The sequence below is a fragment of the Ornithodoros turicata genome, chromosome 3, assembly GCF_037126465.1.
Source record: "Ornithodoros turicata isolate Travis chromosome 3, ASM3712646v1, whole genome shotgun sequence".
Lineage (NCBI taxonomy): Eukaryota > Metazoa > Arthropoda > Arachnida > Ixodida > Argasidae > Ornithodoros > Ornithodoros turicata.
The window spans coordinates 54525631-54545626 of record NC_088203.1 but is presented as its reverse complement, the minus strand read 5'-3'; the positions used below and the strand labels follow the sequence as shown (position 1 = coordinate 54545626).

At 47.5% G+C, this 19996-nt stretch overlaps 1 protein-coding gene across 2 annotated transcripts in view; it reads left to right on the top strand.

Annotated features, from left to right (window-relative positions):
* Positions 1-19638, top strand: part of LOC135387097 (uncharacterized) — a 34164-nt gene extending 14526 nt beyond the window's left edge. Inside the window, exons 3-4 of one of the 2 annotated variants that reach the window (XM_064616486.1) lie at positions 3012-3260; positions 19016-19638. In XM_064616486.1, the coding sequence (XP_064472556.1) occupies positions 3012-3260; positions 19016-19058 (292 nt within the window). In that variant the 3' untranslated portion in view covers positions 19059-19638. Of the gene's footprint in view, positions 1-3011; positions 3261-18944 lie in introns of both variants that reach the window. The other variant, XM_064616485.1, reaches the window with a different exon arrangement.
* The last annotated feature ends 358 nt before the right edge of the window (positions 19639-19996 follow it).

Sequence of the window (19996 nt, the reverse complement as noted above, 5' to 3'; positions counted from 1 at the left end):
CTGGCAATCGCACGATGTGCATGGGCAGAAATACGGTCTTCTTTCTTTGAAGACCAGTCCTCTGCAGGTATATGCTCAAACGATCACCAAGTCCCACGTTGTTGCTCAATCCAACGCTCAATCGCTCCCATTCCTGCACTTGTAGTAAAAGCAGCAAACGGGTTGACGTGAATGGCAGCTGAACGGTTGAACTGCGAAGTTCACCATCACCACCATCTTGAGCACATAATCACAATTTCACGCCGAAAATGTTGTTGAGGTGAGTTTGCGGTTGTTGTTTCCATCGTTCAATAGTTCTCGGGATTACCTCGGACGAAACGCTCATCGTAGCCGGTGGCCATAACTGGATTTCCTCGCAAACGGGAGAAGACGCCAGGGAAGTCAGAGAAAGCCTCAGCTTTCATCCAATCAGAAGCACGATTCTCTATCTACGTAGATGGAGCAGGTTTATCCCATCTACGTCACAAAAATGACTGCGCCCATGGCTTGTTTTGGTTTCTTTGATTAATTAATTTTCGTAGTAGGAAGACAAATTGAGAAACGAAGGTGCGTTTCGGGGGCAGTTGGATGTGCTGGTTCTGAATATCGCAACCGTTTCAACACATCGGGAAATCGGCGTAGCTGACCTTTAAGTAGTGGTACTGCAAGTTGTCAATGTGAGGGAAATGAAATATTGCACCGTATTTAGACGGAAATGGCAACGTGACACCTTCGGTAAGGTGTTGCATAAAGAAGGGTACGGTAGCCCATGAGTAGCTGCATAGTATTTAGGTCACTTCCATGTGTTATAAGTAACGCTGAACCACGAAGTAACGCTACTACTGCGCTACTTTTTTGTGGAGTAGCGGGTAGCGGTATTTGGTTACTTAGTTTCGGTAGCTAGTGCAACACCGGTATTAGCCAGCCACCTATAGCATTAGGCACAAAATATGTTACATTCCTCAATAGAGTGGTCGCTATCTGGGTATCCGGAGATCGGGTGCCTCTGCGACCAGGTTATTTTTGCATAATGTAAAAACCCCCGAGACGCAACACGAAGGGACAGACACAAACACGAAGTCTCAATAATTGAGACTTCGTGTTTGTGTCTGCCCCTTCGTGTTCCCTAGTCTCGGGGTTTTTACATTATGCATCATCTTCACCAGCTCGCTTGCTTCTTAGCCATTTTTTTATTGTCAAGTTATTTTTGACACAACAGAAGCGTTGGAAAGTAGCAGTTAGACGTGCAAGTGACACGAAACAGGAGCCATGTTTACTGAACGAAACAAAATTTACTTTAGAGCAAAACAAAGATCACACAAAGCTCAACTGATATCATTACGATGCCCAAATACTTATACGGCTACAAACGTGAACTCAATTACTACATACAGGCTTGAACATCTATTAACACACAACTTGCCACTCAGGCCAATCATAACAAGGATCAAAATTAAGAAAGTAATCGAGAGTCTTATCTGTTGCGGCAGGAAGTCTCCCCATGAAATAAGGGTGAGCAGGCAAACGAGCTGGTGAAGGTTCGACGATGGTGGCATACCTTGAGCTTGAGGGAGCGAGAGGACACACGTCTACTCGTCTCTGTCTACTTCTTCGTGTGTCCTCTCGTTCCCTCAAGCTCAAGGTATGCCACCATCTTCGAAGTCTTCCGAGTTGGGGCTGGTGTGCGGGGTTCCTTTTCTCATTTGTCCTCGGTGGCTGGATTTGCGTCACTTCACCTCACTGTACATCACCACACCGTCGAACACACAAATGGAGCTGTCCCGGTGTCCCCTCGTCCATACGACTTTCCCCGACGGCCGTGCGCCGTCAAACCCCCTACGCCGCACCGGTGTCCTTCCTCGTTCCGAGTCTGACCAACACTGCCGAAAAAAAAAAAGATAAAAGAAAAAGAAAGGCGGTTCCCTTAAATCACCTCTTTACTTGAAACGACGCCGATAGTGCAGAAACATGTTAATCGAAGAAACTTGGCTCTCCGTACTTTGGCATGTGCTTGATGTTCCCATCCCCCATCGCTACATGGATCTTAATATGTTACACCTGTTGACTTCAGGCGTGTTGACTTCTCCCGAAAGCTTTTACCCCTAGGATTACCCTGGGATTTACCCATGCCACCTCACACACTGTTCACAAACTGGGGAGCGGTGGTGGTGATTGCTAATCTTGAAAGCGGCCTCCGCGACCAGCCCAAGGTGAAAGCCAGGTGGCCTTGGCGCTTTGTTTGGTTCAGACTTCTCGTCTGTGCACAAAACCGGCAGGTGGTGCCTCTTCACAAAGAAATGTATCGGCATTGAAAACAGATATGAAATTCAAAGTGAATTCAAATATAGGAAACAGAAATAATGATCAAGCATACTTGGCGCACTCTGACACTGGGAATAAACTAACTGTTTTGTGCTCCCTCCTCCTTTTCCCACAAACCTTCGGTTGTGTGAAGCGCTTTGTCCTGCCACTTTCCTTTTATTTATTCATTTATTGATTGATAAATAGGCCCAAGCACTACAGAGTGGAGTGGTTACATTAGATTAGCAATACACAATTAAAACCTGAAAATTGAAATTTACTTTTCTCTTCGTCTACGTCTGTTTCATGCTTTACCTTTATCACGAACCGATACTAACTAGCAAGGCTTCTTGTTCTGAGATGTAACTTTGCTGACCTTTGACTTGACAGCTTAATTTACGGTATCGTTCTCTTATACCCTTGTCACACGGGCACATTTAGGGCCTTTTATCTCAACTGTTTTATTAGATAGGGCACCAAGTTCGATGCCGCAGAGAGCGCGAAACAGTGCTGCGTGAATGTTTTCTGTTTCAATTGTGGAATTTCCAAAAGGCCTTGAGATAAGAGGTCCTGAAGTGCCAGTGCGTCAGGGGTATTAGAGTCCTTCCGTTGTTCAAAAACTCCCTATGCTATAGTCTGGTTTGCTTGCGTCGCTGTGGAAACTATGAAACGCTTTGTAACCTGTTCCCGACCTCAGAAGTCACAAGAAAAAGTTCGTCTTTTATTTCCAGAATTCTCGTGGCAGAATCCTGGTCTGTTGTTTTATCAGCAGATATCGTCAGTGGGACCCCGCCGCTTCACCTTTTCTACGGGGACAAGTGCGCAATGCACAGTCGCCATTGTACTGGATCAGGCCTCATGTGCGACATATGGTCCTCTCGATTCCCTCAGTGCTCTTGTGACAGCGGAACATACCGCGAAGACGAAATACGCATGTGCCTCGGAGAGAAGAAAACAGGGGAGTCCTGCGTGTTGTCCAGGTATGGTGTTCTAAACATCAGTACCACGGTCGTAGACACTTCCAACTACGTTATTGATAACGTTATGCTGTCCTCGATGTCTAGCCGTTAAAGGGGCCGTAAACAGGTACAAACATTTCTTTGTGTTATATTATTGAAACTTAGGCAGTGAAAACTCCTTGCAATTACTAACGTTCAAAACCAACAGGCGCTTGCATACGGATGAAATATTCACTGCACTCTTTCGCATTTTAGCTCCGCCCCGCGCTCTAACTTTACGTCCCCCCCCCCATTTTGACGTAGCGCTTTCCGCACCAATTACGATCGAGTGTTCCACGTACGATTTTATTTCAAATGCGGAATTGGACTAAATGAACGTGAATCCTCTTCTATTCAAAATCTAAACCGTTACAGCCTCAAACTGAAAAAGAAATGCGTTTAATGTAGGTATCATACGCGCACTACGTTTTCTGGGCAGTAGCACGCAGCACACCACGAGTGCGAATGAATATCCGGGACTACAGTGGTTCCTACAACTGGGCTGCCGTACTTTGGTTTGAGTCACGCGGCATCGCGTCAACAGCTCGCGTGGTCCAATGGATAGCCTGCTGGCCATGTCACGTCGTGACTGGGATGAACCCGGGTTCGAATCGCGTCATGTGATAGCAGCTCAACTGTTGACGTTTGCGCCAGCCGGAGGTTCTCAAGATGTCATGACATTGAATTTCGGAACCACGGAGCGCAAAACGTCGTTTCACACAAACAAACTCTGACACGCTCTGACTCACAGCTGATAACGAAGTATGTTTATTGGCTGGTAATTTGAAACGTCATGTGCGCAACTCGGCCCCCCGATTGGACGGCAAAACGCTACGTAGCCAACATGACGTATGCGTGGTGTAGAGAGGCTCGCTGGTTACTTATCTTTGAAAGCAGTTATATGGGTCAATGAGCTGGCATGAGCCCAACGAAATATATATTCGGGTATTATGATCTGTGGTCTTTCATGGGGTATCATTATTTCAGAAATGTTTGGTGGCCTGTTTACGGCCCCTTTAAGACTCGGAACTGATGTCAATTGCTAAAAAGTGACAACTCCGTTTTCGAGTGGTGACGGAACGCCTATTTCCAAAACACTACCCAATGCAGCAGATTGCGCTGTATCTCATTTTAGAGCAGTCGTTCCCAAACTTCGCCGTCACGTGGGCCATAAAAATATAGACGACCTCGTCGAGACCCCCCCCCCCCCCCCCCCCCCGCACCGGCTTCCTCGTGTCCTTGGATCAACAACGGACGCGAAACACGCGAAAGGACAACGCGACAACATAACGCGAAATGTTTTTGGCGTCCGCTCTAGTTCGAGAAGACGCCATTGCGAGGTGCACTGTGAAGGCAGGGCGTTCGGGTATGCCGCGATAGACGCAGACGCTGTGGCTTTTAGTGAGTGAGTGGACCTGAAGATCTTGGCTAGTCCATGACTTTTTTCATCAATGACTTGACGCAGTTTGGCCTAACTAGCTGTTGCGCCTAAAGAACCTCGAACTAAGCCCACGAAGCGCAAGTTAAAGGAGACGCGAAAGCGAGGCTGTGCGATGCATCGAAAGCACCGCGTACCCTGCATGCAACACATTTATGGGAAACCTCCGAGTCGGCTGCCACGGTCTTCCTGGTAACGCAGAATAGCGTTACCGTGGCACTTTTTTGTCGGCCGCTTCGCGACCCCCCCCCGGCACGTGTGGGTCGGGACCCACATTTTTGCAACCACTACCTCAGAGGATGAGAGATGATGGCACTGCAACCATGGTTACCATGGGTTAACCGAGACGCCCCGCGCTCCCGCCAGCTTCATATATTCATGCATTTATTCTCGGAGGAAGGAACGCAGGAATCATCAGTTAGCGATTTTTTCAGTCTCTTGTTTCTTGGCCCATATACCGGTTGTGTTGAACTGCGAGCATCGACAGTGTGTGGCAGTGTGTACAGTTTGCAAGCTGTGGAGTTTTGTGACTTATGCCTGCATATTTACTCCTTATTCTGTTCCAAGGTAAAATTCATTGCGCGCTTTCTGTATGAAACTAACCGTGTTCACTGACGAAATTCCTGCTTGCGATGTTTTTCAACACGCTTGCGCCTACTCGCGCTGGGCCGCGACAGCGGTTCCAAAGTTCATGAAATCCATCTCGAGTTTGTTCGCCGACAGACCAAGTCTGTCTGAGCCGCCGATATTTCGAACAGAGACCGTTGTTTATCTGAGCACCGTCCTCATCATTGGCATGGTATTTAAAGGCTTAAGTATGACGTGTTAAAGGTTCACGCAAATTGTTGGTCAACAGCGCTGGGGGAAGAAAGAGTCCGTTCAGGCTTTTACCGCCGAAGTGAATGGCCGCTTTGTTAGAGTGTGGAGGGATTATGTGAATGATGTAATAATAATAATAGTAATAATAATCCCCTCCACACTCTAACAAAGCGGCCATTCACTTGGGTGCACGATTCTTTCTTCCTCCAAAGCTGTTGACTCCTAATTCGCATGAACCTTTAACCCGTCATACCTAATCCATTAAATACAATGCCAATGATGAGGACAGTACCCAGATGAAGAACAGTCGCTGTTCAAAATATCGGAGGCTCTCGTCCTGAGGCACTTCGCTTCATAATTCCGTACTGGCTCGCTGGATTTATACCCTTGTAATAATTATGTCGAATCCTGAGTCAGCTGTGCTGTCTTTCGGCGCTCAAACTGTGGCGACACAACTTAGCACTGGTCGCTTCACTCTACAACTCCATCCCATTTTCTTTCTGCATTAAACTGAAGAGATAAATGAGAATAGAGGTAGGATGCAGGCAAGCCGGTACTTCATCATGACGTAGGAAAACCGAGAGGCGTGTGTTGTCCCCCTTTCTTCTTCTTTCTTTTTTTTATTTGTCCGTGCCTCTCGGTTTTCCTACATCACGAAGGGATAATGTGCGCGGTTCAAGCAGAAGGATGAGCACATTAACGCTTCGACATGGAGAGCAGACACAGCACTCACAAACACTGACAACACTTGTATGCGCTCTTGTGTCATGTCAAACTGGAGCGCAGTGAAACAGACTACACACCGCGTTACTCCATACAGCTCAATGGAGGAGTAAAAGCCACTTGGGGACTTTTCGAGGCAAATAAAAAGTAAATATCAATTGCAATCACATGTCAGTTCATTCGCTGGCATGACTGATCATCTGCACAAGAGTGTGAGGTTCTTCGATCAAATCTATACAGTTGGTCGGTGTGTGCATGGATATAGCAGTATGGAAATAGCACGAACACTGCATGGCTTTCGTTCAAAGGGAAAAAGGAATCATAATTCAAGAGCCAATGCTGTTACTATATCAAGTAAGCAGCATAAATAAATGTGTATCTTATTTAATTTCAATCCAGAATGGTGTGCCACAATATCTCTAGGTGCCATTTTTCTCTCTCGAATAAAATCCCCGACCTAAGCGAAGCACATGCTGCACAGCAAAGGTGGACATCAGGATCAAGAAGATAACGGAGACAGACAACACAATGATCATTCCTGCGTGGAGAAACACCACTTCCTGCACTAATCAAAATTACAGAGCCCAACCATGTCACTGACTGGTGCAATGCAACTCTTGAGCTTCTTGCCTGAAAAAGAAGAAAAAAAGGGCTTCATGGCCCGTTGTGGGGACGGCATGAAGCCATGTGAAGCCACATTATTTCACCAGTCTATGCTTCTATCGCAAGAGAAAGGCATTGAAATGCATGCAAAGAGTCTCGTCAACCTTACACAAGGGAGTTTCTGTTATACTCGTATGACCTGTGGCAGACAGAGAATTTTGGTAAAGACCTCATCCCAGCGGGCAGAATTGGACAGAAGGTCCCTGTATACTTGGGGCACGGTTAGACGTGCGCGCGAAGGAAACATTCGCAATTGGCTTAGCAAAGTAAATTATGGAATAAAAATGGGAAACATGACAAGTTGAGATATGCAGAAATCTAATCAGTTGCAATTCTTCATCTAAAATGCAGTAAATTAACCTACGAAATGTCCTTTATGATCACGTAAGCCTTGAACAGGTATAGAAACATTTTCACCCTTAAAGCGTAACACAGCACTTTATAAGTATCCTTTTCAATTTTTCAACTTCAGACATTTCCATGGACATCAGACAAGATGGTGAACTTTGGGCAGTACTGATTGTCACACCAATACTGTTTTGATGACATGAACACAAATTAGATCCACAGTTATCCGTTTTCTCGTTGTCATTACGGCTGCAAGCCGTCCTGCGGTTCATAACCTAACCATCGTTCTGACAAATACGGTACGGCTAGATCATGGCCGTACCGATAGGGGTGCAAGGGGGGCCGTGCTCCTCCCCTAGAACTCAAAGGTCGCTGGTGAAAATAGTGCGCTCTTTAGTCATGGGTCGTAATGATTATTCTCAGATGTTATGATAGGAACCTCTGAACACCCACACAGTGCGCAAAGTCGGCCTCCAGAGAAGGATGTGGTAGGGGGGTGCACTCTTGCCCCCCCCCCTCCCTGGAAGTGCTTTGCCCCTCTTTGGAAAAAAAGTCCCATGGGCTATAGATACAGCCCGACCCGTTGTACTGGGCAGTGTTTTTAGAAATACGATAACGGGACACGATTTTGGTAGCGTGGCTTTTTTAAGGTCGTTCTGTACAGAGGTGCCCATGCCTGCCGAGGCTGCGTTCCGTAGTGACGTAACAGATGAGGCTCCGCCCCGTGATGACGTGCACGTGAGTACGCGTCCTCCGCATGCGGCTCGCCCGCCGCCAGTGAAGGATCGAAGCCAGCCGTGGCGAGAGGAGGCTGGAGGTTAGCTTTTTTAAGTTCCGTGTCAGCGCCGCGAAGCAACTGTGGCTATGAGCGGCGTACAGACGTGGACAGATGGAGAGAGGACAGCAGGAAGGAGTGGGAGACACAGGGGTTAGCATGCGTCTTGGGCCGACTTCAAGGGGGACTGTGCTGACATTCATCTGGAAAGTCTGCCGGAAAACTCAGGGAAAACCACAGACACGAGGACCGCTGTATCGCGTGCGCTCATCATAGTGAACATAACTGTTCCGGGAGTCTGTGGATATTGCAGCTGGAATGAAGCGCTGTGGAATCCAACGCGATTGACGATTCGTGAATTGATCGGGGGGATCACATGGTTCCTGAGCTGTGTGGCATAACGCACTCAAACTTTGCTTCCATGACTTCGTAGAATGTACCAAGTGACATTAAATTCGTTCCAAGGTGCAGAAAATAATTTATACATTGCCAACCGCAGTTAAAAGCTCCACACGCAAAGCCGCCTCGATTATTGTCTCATTTTCAATTATCACGAGTAACGCACGGGATAGCGTCGTCGTTCTTCCCACTTCGCGACGTCCTCTTTATGATTTGCGCGTACGCAGACCCACGTACGCTACCTCTTACGTACGTGAAGGCGTACGATGTACTAGAATTCACTAACGCGATAAGAAATTTTACGCTCCACGGAATTTTGTGATCCACGGAATACGCGGTATGTCACGTGATATCACTAATTTCCTCTGCTTCACCTGATCGAAACCATACTGATGTATCTATCCCAAAGCACATCAATGAGAACTACAGTTCTTGGAAATGCTGCGCGTTGTCGGAACACAAATTGGGTTAGACTGACCAAGAAGAGCCACTGAGCTGCGTTCTTCAAAGGCAGGAGCTCTTTAATATCCAAAAGGGGAAACGGCTTCCTAAACGTGTGTGCAGAGGTACAGCCGTTTACTATGTTGGAAACGTAAACGGCTCCGCGTAGATGGAGCGGCCGATGGTTCATTCCGGGGAACCGGGCAGGTTTGCGAAAAAAACGTTAAATTTTAAAACAAATCCAATAAACAGGATTTCTTCAATTGAAATCTGGTTAATTTGGGCGTGAAGTACGACGACGTGGTAATAATACGGGGTGCATAGCATTAGATTTACACCCAATCACACATAGGTTTCCCCGATTATGTACACTGTAAACTCAAAATGTCAAAACACAATGTTCTAGATGAAGCTTCGCGAATACGAAAGAATCATGTGTACTCTTTGTGCAACGCACAACACGAAAATTGTCCGTGAGTTGTCTGTTGTTAAGAAACGCGGTGCATCGGCAAAAATATTACGACTTCACTTTTAGCCTGTTAAGGTAACTGACAAAGGTTTGAGATAGCTTGGCGGCCGATGTAACAATACGATTTTACCCTACATTGAGGCGATCTCTTGAATTTCCCATCGCTCATTGTCGCACGCATTTTACATTACGACGAACAGATAGCAAAATTGGCCTAATGTTGTATTGGTGCTGCAGGCTCTAACTTTGTCGTGTCGTCGCGACATGCAAGAGGAGAATGCCGATCGACAAAATCCGACAAGACTAAATCAGAAATTCTAATGGCCCATTAAAATATTTTGAAGGACCATCAAAACAGCTTGTCGGCCCATTAACAACGCCTAGAGGCCCAACAGGACTGTTAGCGGTCCGACAAATGCTGTCCCACAGCCAGTCAGATGGGCTGAATGACCCCACAAAAACGCCCGATGGTACCACAGGGCCCCTGGCGGTCCAACAAAGGGTATCCAATGCCCATCAGGTGAGCTTAATGGTCACATAGGAGAACCAACGAAGCTTTGCGGTCAAACAGGTGATACCTCATGGTAGGTCAGGTGCCCCTAAGACGACATCAGAGATATGGCATAGCGTATAATCGCTAAGACACTCCATGCGAGACCCCATGAAGCACAGAACTGCAAAAGATAAGACGGAAACTGCGTCCTGTCCTGTCCTAGCGTAGTGTTTCCTTGTATCGAATGTTCTAGCTGTTATAAAAAATGAGCAATGCTGTAGCCGACGTTCTTACAGTATTCAATATTGCAGCTGGCATTGTCCTGACAAGGCGATAGACTTCCGACCGTCAAGCTACCGATGTCTTATGCAGCCTGACTCATAGCGACTCGGAGTATTCTAATACTGCTTCAAAATTCAGTTAAATATCGTTCGTGATATTTGACCCCCATAAAACTTCCTAAAACTGATCAGCGCTCAAAGACTCAAGCTACGGACGTTCCAGCGTGTAAAGGGCAACCTCCATGGAGCGAAAAAGCTGCGAACTTCGCTCAGCGTCGGACGCCCTGCGCGAGGCGTCAGAAATGTGAGCGTCCGCCGCCGATCTGCCATGTCAGATATTTTCGCCCAGCGTCCGCGATTCCGGAAGCGTGAACTGCAGATGAACCAATCAAAGTGCTCTGCCGCTACGCATCTACGCCAGATCGCCTGCACGTGGTCGTCTGCTCTCGTGAATCATCGTCGTCGTCCTCTTCTTGCAACTGGATGCTGTCGTCTGCTCGCTGTTTCGCCAACTGCATCGTTAGAACGTGAGGCATTCTCTGCCAAGAAACATGTTTTCTTTTCGCAGTAGTGAATATGCTTTTCGGTACGTTACTGGGCGCACCTTTTCAGACAGATGCTGGATTTAGTTGCAAAATTTGTGACATTAAATGCACTTTTTCGAGCAATTGATTTCACTAAGCTTTCACCTTATACCCTGGCAACAGTGACATCACAGCATGACTTCCCGACGCCGTCCACTGGTTTTTCGCTCCATGGAGTTGGTGCCGGCGAAGAACTGGCGGCGGAACGCGCGTGGCAGTCTGCCGCGCGAACTTCGTTGCAAAAATTCGCTCCATGGAGGCTGCCCTTAAAGACGATTGAGCATTGCGCGACGGTCGCAGCCAATATAAGGTCACGCGACATGCGCCGGTACCATAGACATCCATAAAACAACTTGGGAGATTCATAGGTGGACGTCCCTTTCCGCATATTCGCCAGATGTCGCGTGTCGTTAGTTTCAAAAAAATGTCCTAGTCCTGACGGAATTCTGTGATGGAATGCCACTATTACATAGTGGTTGCACTGGGAACTTCGCTTGCTATCAAATGAAATCGTCAGGTGGTGAAAGGCGACGCTATCAAATGCTGTTACTGGTTGGAAGTTCGTTGGAAACCGATTCCGGTGTGCAACGGAGAGTGCTTAACTGGTAATTGGCCATGCACTCAGATGCAAACCAATGCCACAACTGACATGTGTACTATACAAAGGTACCCAAAGGGTAGGAGCTACTGAAACTAACGTGGTGACAGACGTGAGTGGCTGGAGGGGCGTGCCACTGGTGCTTGAGCAGCGGATGCATACGGTGCAGTAGCAATACAGCATGCCTGCACAGAAGACATGGTGGTCTGAAGAGCTTCTCCCATGCATGTCGTAGTGGGATGCTGGAGGGCGGTCAGATGAGTCGCTGCCAATCCTTGGCGCTTCTCAGCATGTTGGAGTGGGGCAGTGCCAGTGAAGCTCAAGCTCCACAGCCTCGTGGAACAGTAATGCTGTCCAAACATTTGAATGTGTGTGTATGTGTGTAATATGTATATTCTACATTGAGTTTGCCGTGGACACAGTAAGGACGACGACGTGACAACGGAAAGAAAAAGGACACGTGAAGCGTGACAGTATTCTTAGTATTCAACGTGTCGACATCGTTTTTCCATGCTGAGCAGGCAGTAAAGTTCTTTAGGCTTCCAAACATAATTTGTTGCCGAAACCCGGGAAAAAGCTATTCTGAGTTGAGCTGCGACACTGAAGAAAGCGACGATGTCACTGGAGGCTGGAAACGAAGCAGCAGCATTGAGTTCCATGGCCAACGTTGATCGACTGAAGAGGAAAAGAGCTGTGGTACGGTCATCAGCGACGAAGATGATGAACAAGGTTGCAAGCCTGCTAGTCACGGAGATCACACAAGTCGGTGAGCTGGAAGAGAAGCTTGAAGGTACTCAAGGAACGAACGCTTCAGAAGTTGGATGGGGACATTGAGACTCTGGTTGGAATTGATGCGCTAGAGGCAGAGCTAGAGTCCTTTCAAACGTATGAAGAGCGATCAGTATAACGAAGACAAGAGTAAGGCGAAAGCTACGGTCTACGGAATCATCTGTCGGAACTACAGCGACGCCGCCAGCGCGAGGACCTGTCACTACTATAGGGCATGGCGCTATCGGAGTGAAGCTGCAGCTGCCGAAGCTAGAGATTTTTAAGTTCAGTGGCGAGATCTGTTCATGGCAAACGTTCTGGAATCAGTTTGGTTCTACGAACAATGGAAATGTGGGTCTGTCGGACATTGACAAGTTTAAGTACTTGAAGAGCTACCTCACGGGCAAGACTGAAGTAGTCATAGAGGGGCTTCAAGTAACTGAGGATAATTACAGCAGTGCAGAGAGAAGGGACAGCAGCACAATAGAGGAAGCGCACACGGTGACCGACCTGCACGACAGGCTGACACTCGGCATCATCGTCCCCAATCTTCGGGCGCAGTCCTAGCAACTGCAACACAAGAGTCTCCTGCAGACGACCACAAGTGCGTATTTTGTCGGACGGATGCCCATACATCAGAAGACTGGAAGGCACCGATGTCAATTGAAGAAAAAAGAGACATCCGGAAAACAGAGAATCGGTGTTTTCGCTGCACGAAGCGGAATCATACTTCTCGCTTCTGCAGGAAATCCAAGTGGATTAGATGCAGAAATTGCGGCGGCAAGCATGCTACGTCCATGTGTGACCCGAATCGGACTGTTCGCAGAGAAGTTGCAGGAAGCATAACGAGCGGCGCAGTGTTAGTCTTTACTAAAAGTAACAGCCAAAGGCCTGTGCAGCCAACGAATTCTTCTACAGAGTGCACAGGCATGGGCAGAAGGAGAGCAAGACAGGGTACTGGTTCGAATGATGACAGATGGAGGAAGCTACCGTACGTTCATACGCTGAGAATTTCGAAAAAGGTGCATTTGACAGTGCTTCGAGAAGAGGACATTAGCATCTTCACATTCGGTGACGAATCAGCAAAGTGCCAGCAGAAGTGTCAAAGAGTTGAAGTGTAGCTCAGAAGCTAACATGACCGAAGGGAGGTGCGTATTCAGGCACTGGAAGTACCGCAGGTATGCTCCGACGTAATGGAAGCGCCACCAGGCGTCGTGTACGAACATTTTCGTCGTCAGGAGATGGCAATTGCAAACATACATCCAAATGGCGATTTGCTTGAAATGAAATGCTTACGAGAAAGGAATTGGGGCTCTTATCGGCTGCGATCACTACAGGGACGTCGTCATGGGAAAGGTACAGCGCATAAACGACAAACTTATGGCCGTGGAAACATATTCGGCTGGGCGTTGCAGGGTCCTACGTTGATGTCGACCACAGCAGTTTGCTCGACAGCAGTAGGGCGTTGCAGGGTCCTACGTTGATGTCGACCACAGCAGTTTGCTCGACAGCAGTAGGAGTAATGCGGGTGTTCGTAACCGAGATAACTGAAGAGAACTGAAGAGAGAACTTGAGTTGTCGAACCAGATACCGAGTTCTGGGAGCTCGAGCACATCGGGATTACTACCGGAAAGCCTGAGTCTCGCAGCGGTGAAGATGTTTTGGAGCACTTGAAGGACACCATTAACTTCGAAAACGGTCGGTATGAGGTGTGCCTCCCGTGGAAGAAAAGCGCTGGTCAACTGGCGGAAAAGAAATGAACTGCGCTCAGTCGACTGCGAACTCTTACTGCACGGCTCATGAAAAGTCCGCAACTCATGTAAGAATATGACTGAGGCATCCGCGAGTAACTGAATAAAGGATTCGCAGAAGTTGTTGATGAAACGTTGGAAACCAATGGACCAGTCTTCCATATGCCACATCAAGGAGTAATACGAAATGACAAACGAACAACGCGCCTAAGGATTGTTTCTGATGCATCGTCCAATGCACAAGGGCAACTTTCCCTGAACGATGCCGGACCGAACTTGAATCCCGACCTTGCCAGGTTGCTACTGCAATTTCGAACGTATAACGTCGCACCTCTCGTCAATATAGAGAAGGCCTTCGAGACGCCTTTCGTTTCATTTGGTACGAGTCGACACCTCATCCTGGCAAGGATCTCCCAAAGCTAGTGATACGCAAGATGACAAGGGTTCCCTTTGGAGCGACATCAAGCCCTTTATGTTGGCAGCAACCATTCGACATCATCTAGGGAAGATGACTGAGGAGTACGCATTAACAGGTAGAATACTGAGTGAGAGTTTGACGACTACGCTGACGACTTGGTCACCGGTGCTGACGTAGAAGGTGCTAATAGCATTTACAAGGAGGCATTGGAAATTATACGTCGAGGAGGAATGCGACTTCGAAAATGGAAGTCCAACGACGAGACGAAGACCCAAATGCCTTCATGCACGAGAGCTGTGACGGAGGCATATACGTACCCATAGGAAACGTGGGAGTGCAGAAGGTACTAGGAGTAGGGTGGAATTCTCAGAAAGATCAGTTCATATTCGAACTTGGAGCGCTTATTGACTTCGTGTGCACTCGAAAAGACAGCGAGCGATTCATCTTGCGAACAGAGGCACGCATATTTGAGCCGTTCGGTTTTCTGACAGCAGTTACAACTACGGTCAAGCTGCTCTTTCAGAAGATGTGGCAGGTTGGAACTGGTTGGGACGAGTGCATTCCCAAGGACTTGTATGAAGAATGGGACAAGTAGTGCAGTGAACTGCCGAATATTCGCCATGTAGCGGTTCCTAGGCTACTAGCATAAGACGTATCAATCTCTGATGGCCTCCAGAAAGTACTGCACGTTTTCTGCGACGCAACCCGAGGGCGTACGGTGCTGTTTTATTTGGTCACTTGAAACCTGGGAGCTTCAATCGGACCGAGCTTCAATCCGTCGCTCATTTCGTCAAAGAAGCAACTGGCCTGCGAAGTATTCACTACTGGACGGTTTCGACCGTGGCACTTCACTGGATTAAGAGTTCTACGCACAAATGGAACAAGTTAGTGGGGAATAGAGTGACTGAAGTGTCCATCACCACAAATTGAGAAGGAATATTTCCATTGGAGAACTACAGCTCCTACAAGAAGGTGATACGCCTCACAGCATGGCTCAATCGCTTTGTAACTAATTGCCGGAGCACAACGGGAAGGCAAACAGGTCCTCTGACAACAGAAGACATGAGGGACGCAGATATTTCTTGGACACGTGTCGTACAGGAGGAATCGTTTGGACCGGCCATCGCTAGGCGATCTCATCAAGAAGTATAGAACTGCGTTCTCCTATACGTGACTTCAACCAGTATCTTGACGAAGACAGCATTCTACGGATCGGCGGCCGATTGCAGTTCAGCGACAACGCAGAGCCAACGAAGCATCCAGTTATCCTTCCGGCCGATCACCATCTTACTGTGCTGTTGATCAGGAGGGAGCACCGCCGTCTGCTGCAGGCGGGAGTTCGCGACACATTAGCACAGCTGAGAGAGGTGTACTGGATTTTAAGGAGTCCGCTAAGCCGCAAAGAAAATCATCGGGCGCTGCGTGACCTGTCGGAAACAAAGCTGTAAGCTAGCACCTGCAACCGTCGCTCATTGCCGGCTGATAGGGTGACATGAAGTATACCCTTCGACGTAACGGGGATTGATTTCGTGAGCCCACTGTAAAACAGGCAAGAGAACAGCACCAAGAAATGCTACATTGCACTCTTCACGTATGCTGTCACCAGGCCGGTTCATCTAGGACTCGTGACAGACTTGAACACGAGCGCATTTTTGCTCGCATTTAAACGCTTCGTGGCTCGACGAGGAATTAGCGGTACAATTTATTCGGACAACGCCACAACTTTCAAGCGGGCGTCAAAGGATCTGGGACACATGTTTCGAGTGGTTAAGAGCGACATCGTGCAGTCTTACTTCGCAAACCACCAGATCAAGTGGAAATTTATTGTCGAAAGAGCCCCTTGGTGGGGAGGGGGGGGAGCTTCTGGGAAAGACTCGTGATATCAGTCAAAACGGCCTTACGTAAGGTACTAGGACGCAGCAGCTTGAACTTTGAAGAACTCATTACCGTGCTAGTGGAAGTGGAAGCAGCAGTAAATTCGCGTCAACTGACGTGAGCGAACCTCAGCCTCTGACACCGACGCACTTCTTGGTTGTAGCACGTTGGAGGTACAAGAACACGACGATCGATTATTTCTGGCGAAGATGGCGTAAGGAATACCTCAGTGAATTAAGATCCGCCCACATGGTGCCACCATCATCGTCAAATGGGCTTCGTGAAAGTGACGTAGTTTTGCTAAAAGAAGACAGCCTTGCTAGGCATATGTGGAAAATGGTCGAGTGACTGAAACCTACAGGAGTAGAGATGGTAAGGTTTGATCGTGCCAAATAGTGGGGACTGGTACCGGGGAGCTGAGACGTGCCGTTAAACATCTCTATCCATTCGAACTTGTGGAGGAATGATCGTGCCTGATCATTGCGGAGGAGGACGTTGAAACATTTGAATGTGTGTGTGTGTGTGTGTGTGTGTGTGTGTGTGTAATATGTATATGCTACATTGAGTTTGCCATGGACACAGATAGAAGGACGACGTTATGACAACGGAAGGAGAGAAAAAGGACACGTGAAGGCGTGACAGTATTCTACAGTATTCAACGTGTACGACATCGTTTTTCCATGCTGAGCAGGTAGTAAAGTTCCTTAGGCTTTTTCCAAACAAATGCCCACTACGCGCTAACCCATTAACATTACACCATGAGCGCGCGCGATACAGCGAACGTCTGACCTCCTCTCGTCACGGCTGTCTTCCATCCTTTTGTCACGGCGGGCGAGCCACAGACGGACACCACGTTAATAATGATAACAATAATATGCAAATATAGACAATACGCACTAACAACAAGACACAATCTATGCAATGACACACACACACAAATTGTACAAGAAAAAAATGTACATGACTTCAATTGAAAACAAGAATAGAGCACACGCACATTGTAACTTGAGAAACACGTACACAAGTGGTGACACAAGAAAATTTGTCTCTTGTCGAGGAGGAAGTGTTGAGCGACAGGCGTCTGAAGGTGAAGGAAATCTCAGAAAGGCTGGGGCTTTCCAAAACAACCGTTTTTCGCATCATCAGCGAGGGCCTTCACATGAAAAAGGTCAGTGCGAGATGGGTGCCACGACTTCTCTCGTCAGTTCAAAAGCAACAGCGCGTCGTCTGTGCCAAAGAGTTTTTGGAGCTCTGTCAAGAGAACGAAGAAGAAATATTGAAGTCAATTGTCACAGGGGATGAGACTATGGTGCTCTACTATGATCCCCTTTCGAAAAAGGAGTCGATGGAATGGCGCAAACCAGAAGAAGCACCCCCAAGAAAAGCCAAGGTCACACAATCCACAAAGAAGATCATGGCAACAATATTTTGGGATTATCACGGGATCCTTCTCATCGACTTCAAAGAGAGGAACACCACAGTGAATGCGACTTATTATGCTTCACTCCTGCACCGACTGCGAGACGCCATCAAGGAAAAGAGGCGCGGCAGGTTGAGTCGAGGTGTCCGGTTGCTCCAGGACAATGCCCCTGTCCCCACGGCTTCTGTTGCCAAGGCTGCACTGAAGGAGTGCGGCTTCGAAGAAATCCACCACCCACCCTACAGTCCAGACTTGGCACCGAGTGACTACTTCCTGTTCTCAAACTTGAAGAGGGATGTCAGAGGACGGAGATTTCAAAACGATAGTGAGGTGCAAGAGGCAGTTTTCCAGCATTTTGCGGACAAAACTTCGGACTATTTTTTTCAAGGGTATAAGAATGCTGGTTGAAAGGTGTCAAAAGTGCATCGAAGTTAAGGGTGACAATGTCGAAAAGTGATACACTTGTTTCGTCTCTTTGACTATTAAAAGTTGATCGGGCCGGAAACTTATAGAACCACTAGAACTGTTAGAGAGCGTAAAGTAACGCGACTACACTCTCAAGCAGTGCGCTGTACGAAAGGTTTATCGTGGACCGAAAGATGGCCGAGGAATGGGCGTGACACGAGCCAGGTGCCAATCTTCGTCTGCGCTGCTACAGAGCGTTGGGGGGTTCCGCAGAGTAGCACGTGCGAAACAAAAATTTAGGCCGCCTAAAAGAAAATGGAGGAATCAAATATGGAGTGCAAACATTTATAAGGAAACAGCATGTCATGAACGTGGCGGCGGTTAAAAAGAGGAAACAAGTGCAGGTAACTTGAAAGCTTGTCATAGGCATAAGATAAGAATGCGGGGAAATTCCGAAAGAAACCCCAATGAATAATACGAAGCGCCCTCTTTTGCACAGCTTCAAGGTGTTTGATATCGATGGCACATAAAGCATTCCATCCTACTGACGCATAGTCAAGTCTGGGAAGGGCGTAAGCTTTATAGAGAGTAAGAAATACATGACGTCATCGCCCTGATCCGCTGCCTCACCACGGGGCGAAGCCTCGGCGAGCATGGGCACCTCTCTACAGAGCGACCATATTGGTCATTGTGCAAACACTGGTCTTCACTTTCTATCTGTTCGAGGCGTCCCAATATCGCGTCCCTTGTGGACAGCAGTTGTGCGGAACCTGGTCACGGTAATGGCAGATGTGTTAGAAGAGGAGAGGACAACACGTGTCATTGTTTGGCCTGTCGTTCTGATAGATCGGTTTGTGACAGTGGTGGAAGACAGTACGAAATCGTCGATCAGGACACGTTACATCCAAAATGCGGGTCACACAGACGGCATAGTGCACGAGCGCCACTATTTGAGGGACGTTGTTCATAATATGACACTTCTCAATGTTTTCTTTCAGACAGTGTCCGGCAGGGACGCAACGATGTTTCGAAAATAAATGCGTTTGTGACAGGGACTTCGGCCTCGCAGGGGAGAGCTGTGTCCAGAACACGACACTTCACGGCATTTGTGACGACAGCAGAATTTGCACCGATAACACGGAATGCAGGGACAACGTTTGCCAATGTCTGAGCGGATATTACGAGTACAACGGCGCCTGTTTCAAGCGAGTGCTCACGGCGCGACAACGCAGAACTGCCGTCTTAATTATGATGCTGGCAACATCGCTAGCGTTTGGCATAACGCTCATTTTACTTGGCGTGTACTTCTACAAGAATTCCTACAGACCATCGTCGATGTACGAGAGATCTGGTTCTACTTGGGACTTCGTTTCGGGTTCATCAGCTTCGCGAAGGACGAGCAGCATCAATTCTTAGGGTGTGCCGCACAGCGCCGATTCTCTCTAGAGTGCTGTTGACCCAGCTATTGAGATGGAATGATAGGTAGTGATACAATATACGACCTATAGAATCCAATGTGTCACAATAGAATATTCGAACAATAAATGCGCTTCCGGAAAAGCAAGAAAACCACACAGCATGATCAAACGTGTAAAACATATTATAGAAATAGTAATAGAAGATACAGGGTGTTCCAGCTAAATGCGAACATATATTTCTAAAGACATAGGGTGTCTTTTTTAGGCGATAGTCCTTTTTCATAATGTTCTTGGTCATATGTTGCTCGACCGTCAAATGACTGGTAACCTAAAAATCGTTATATATAAAGTAATAAATCTCTCAATGTTGTAATAAATCTCTAAATTTTGGATGCTTCCTACTTCGTTGATTGATTGATTGATTATTCAGGTTTTTATGGCGCACGGACAACTAAGGTCATATTGCGCCAAAGGTATGGTGAAAATGCAATGGGGATGGTTGGTGACTATGTAAAGCAGGTAGATTAAACTAAAATCATCGTTTTAGAAAGGTTAAGACATTAAAACACGATACATGAGCAAAGCTGGGTAAAACTATATTGCATTTAAATAGCCAAAACTTTAAAATAGTT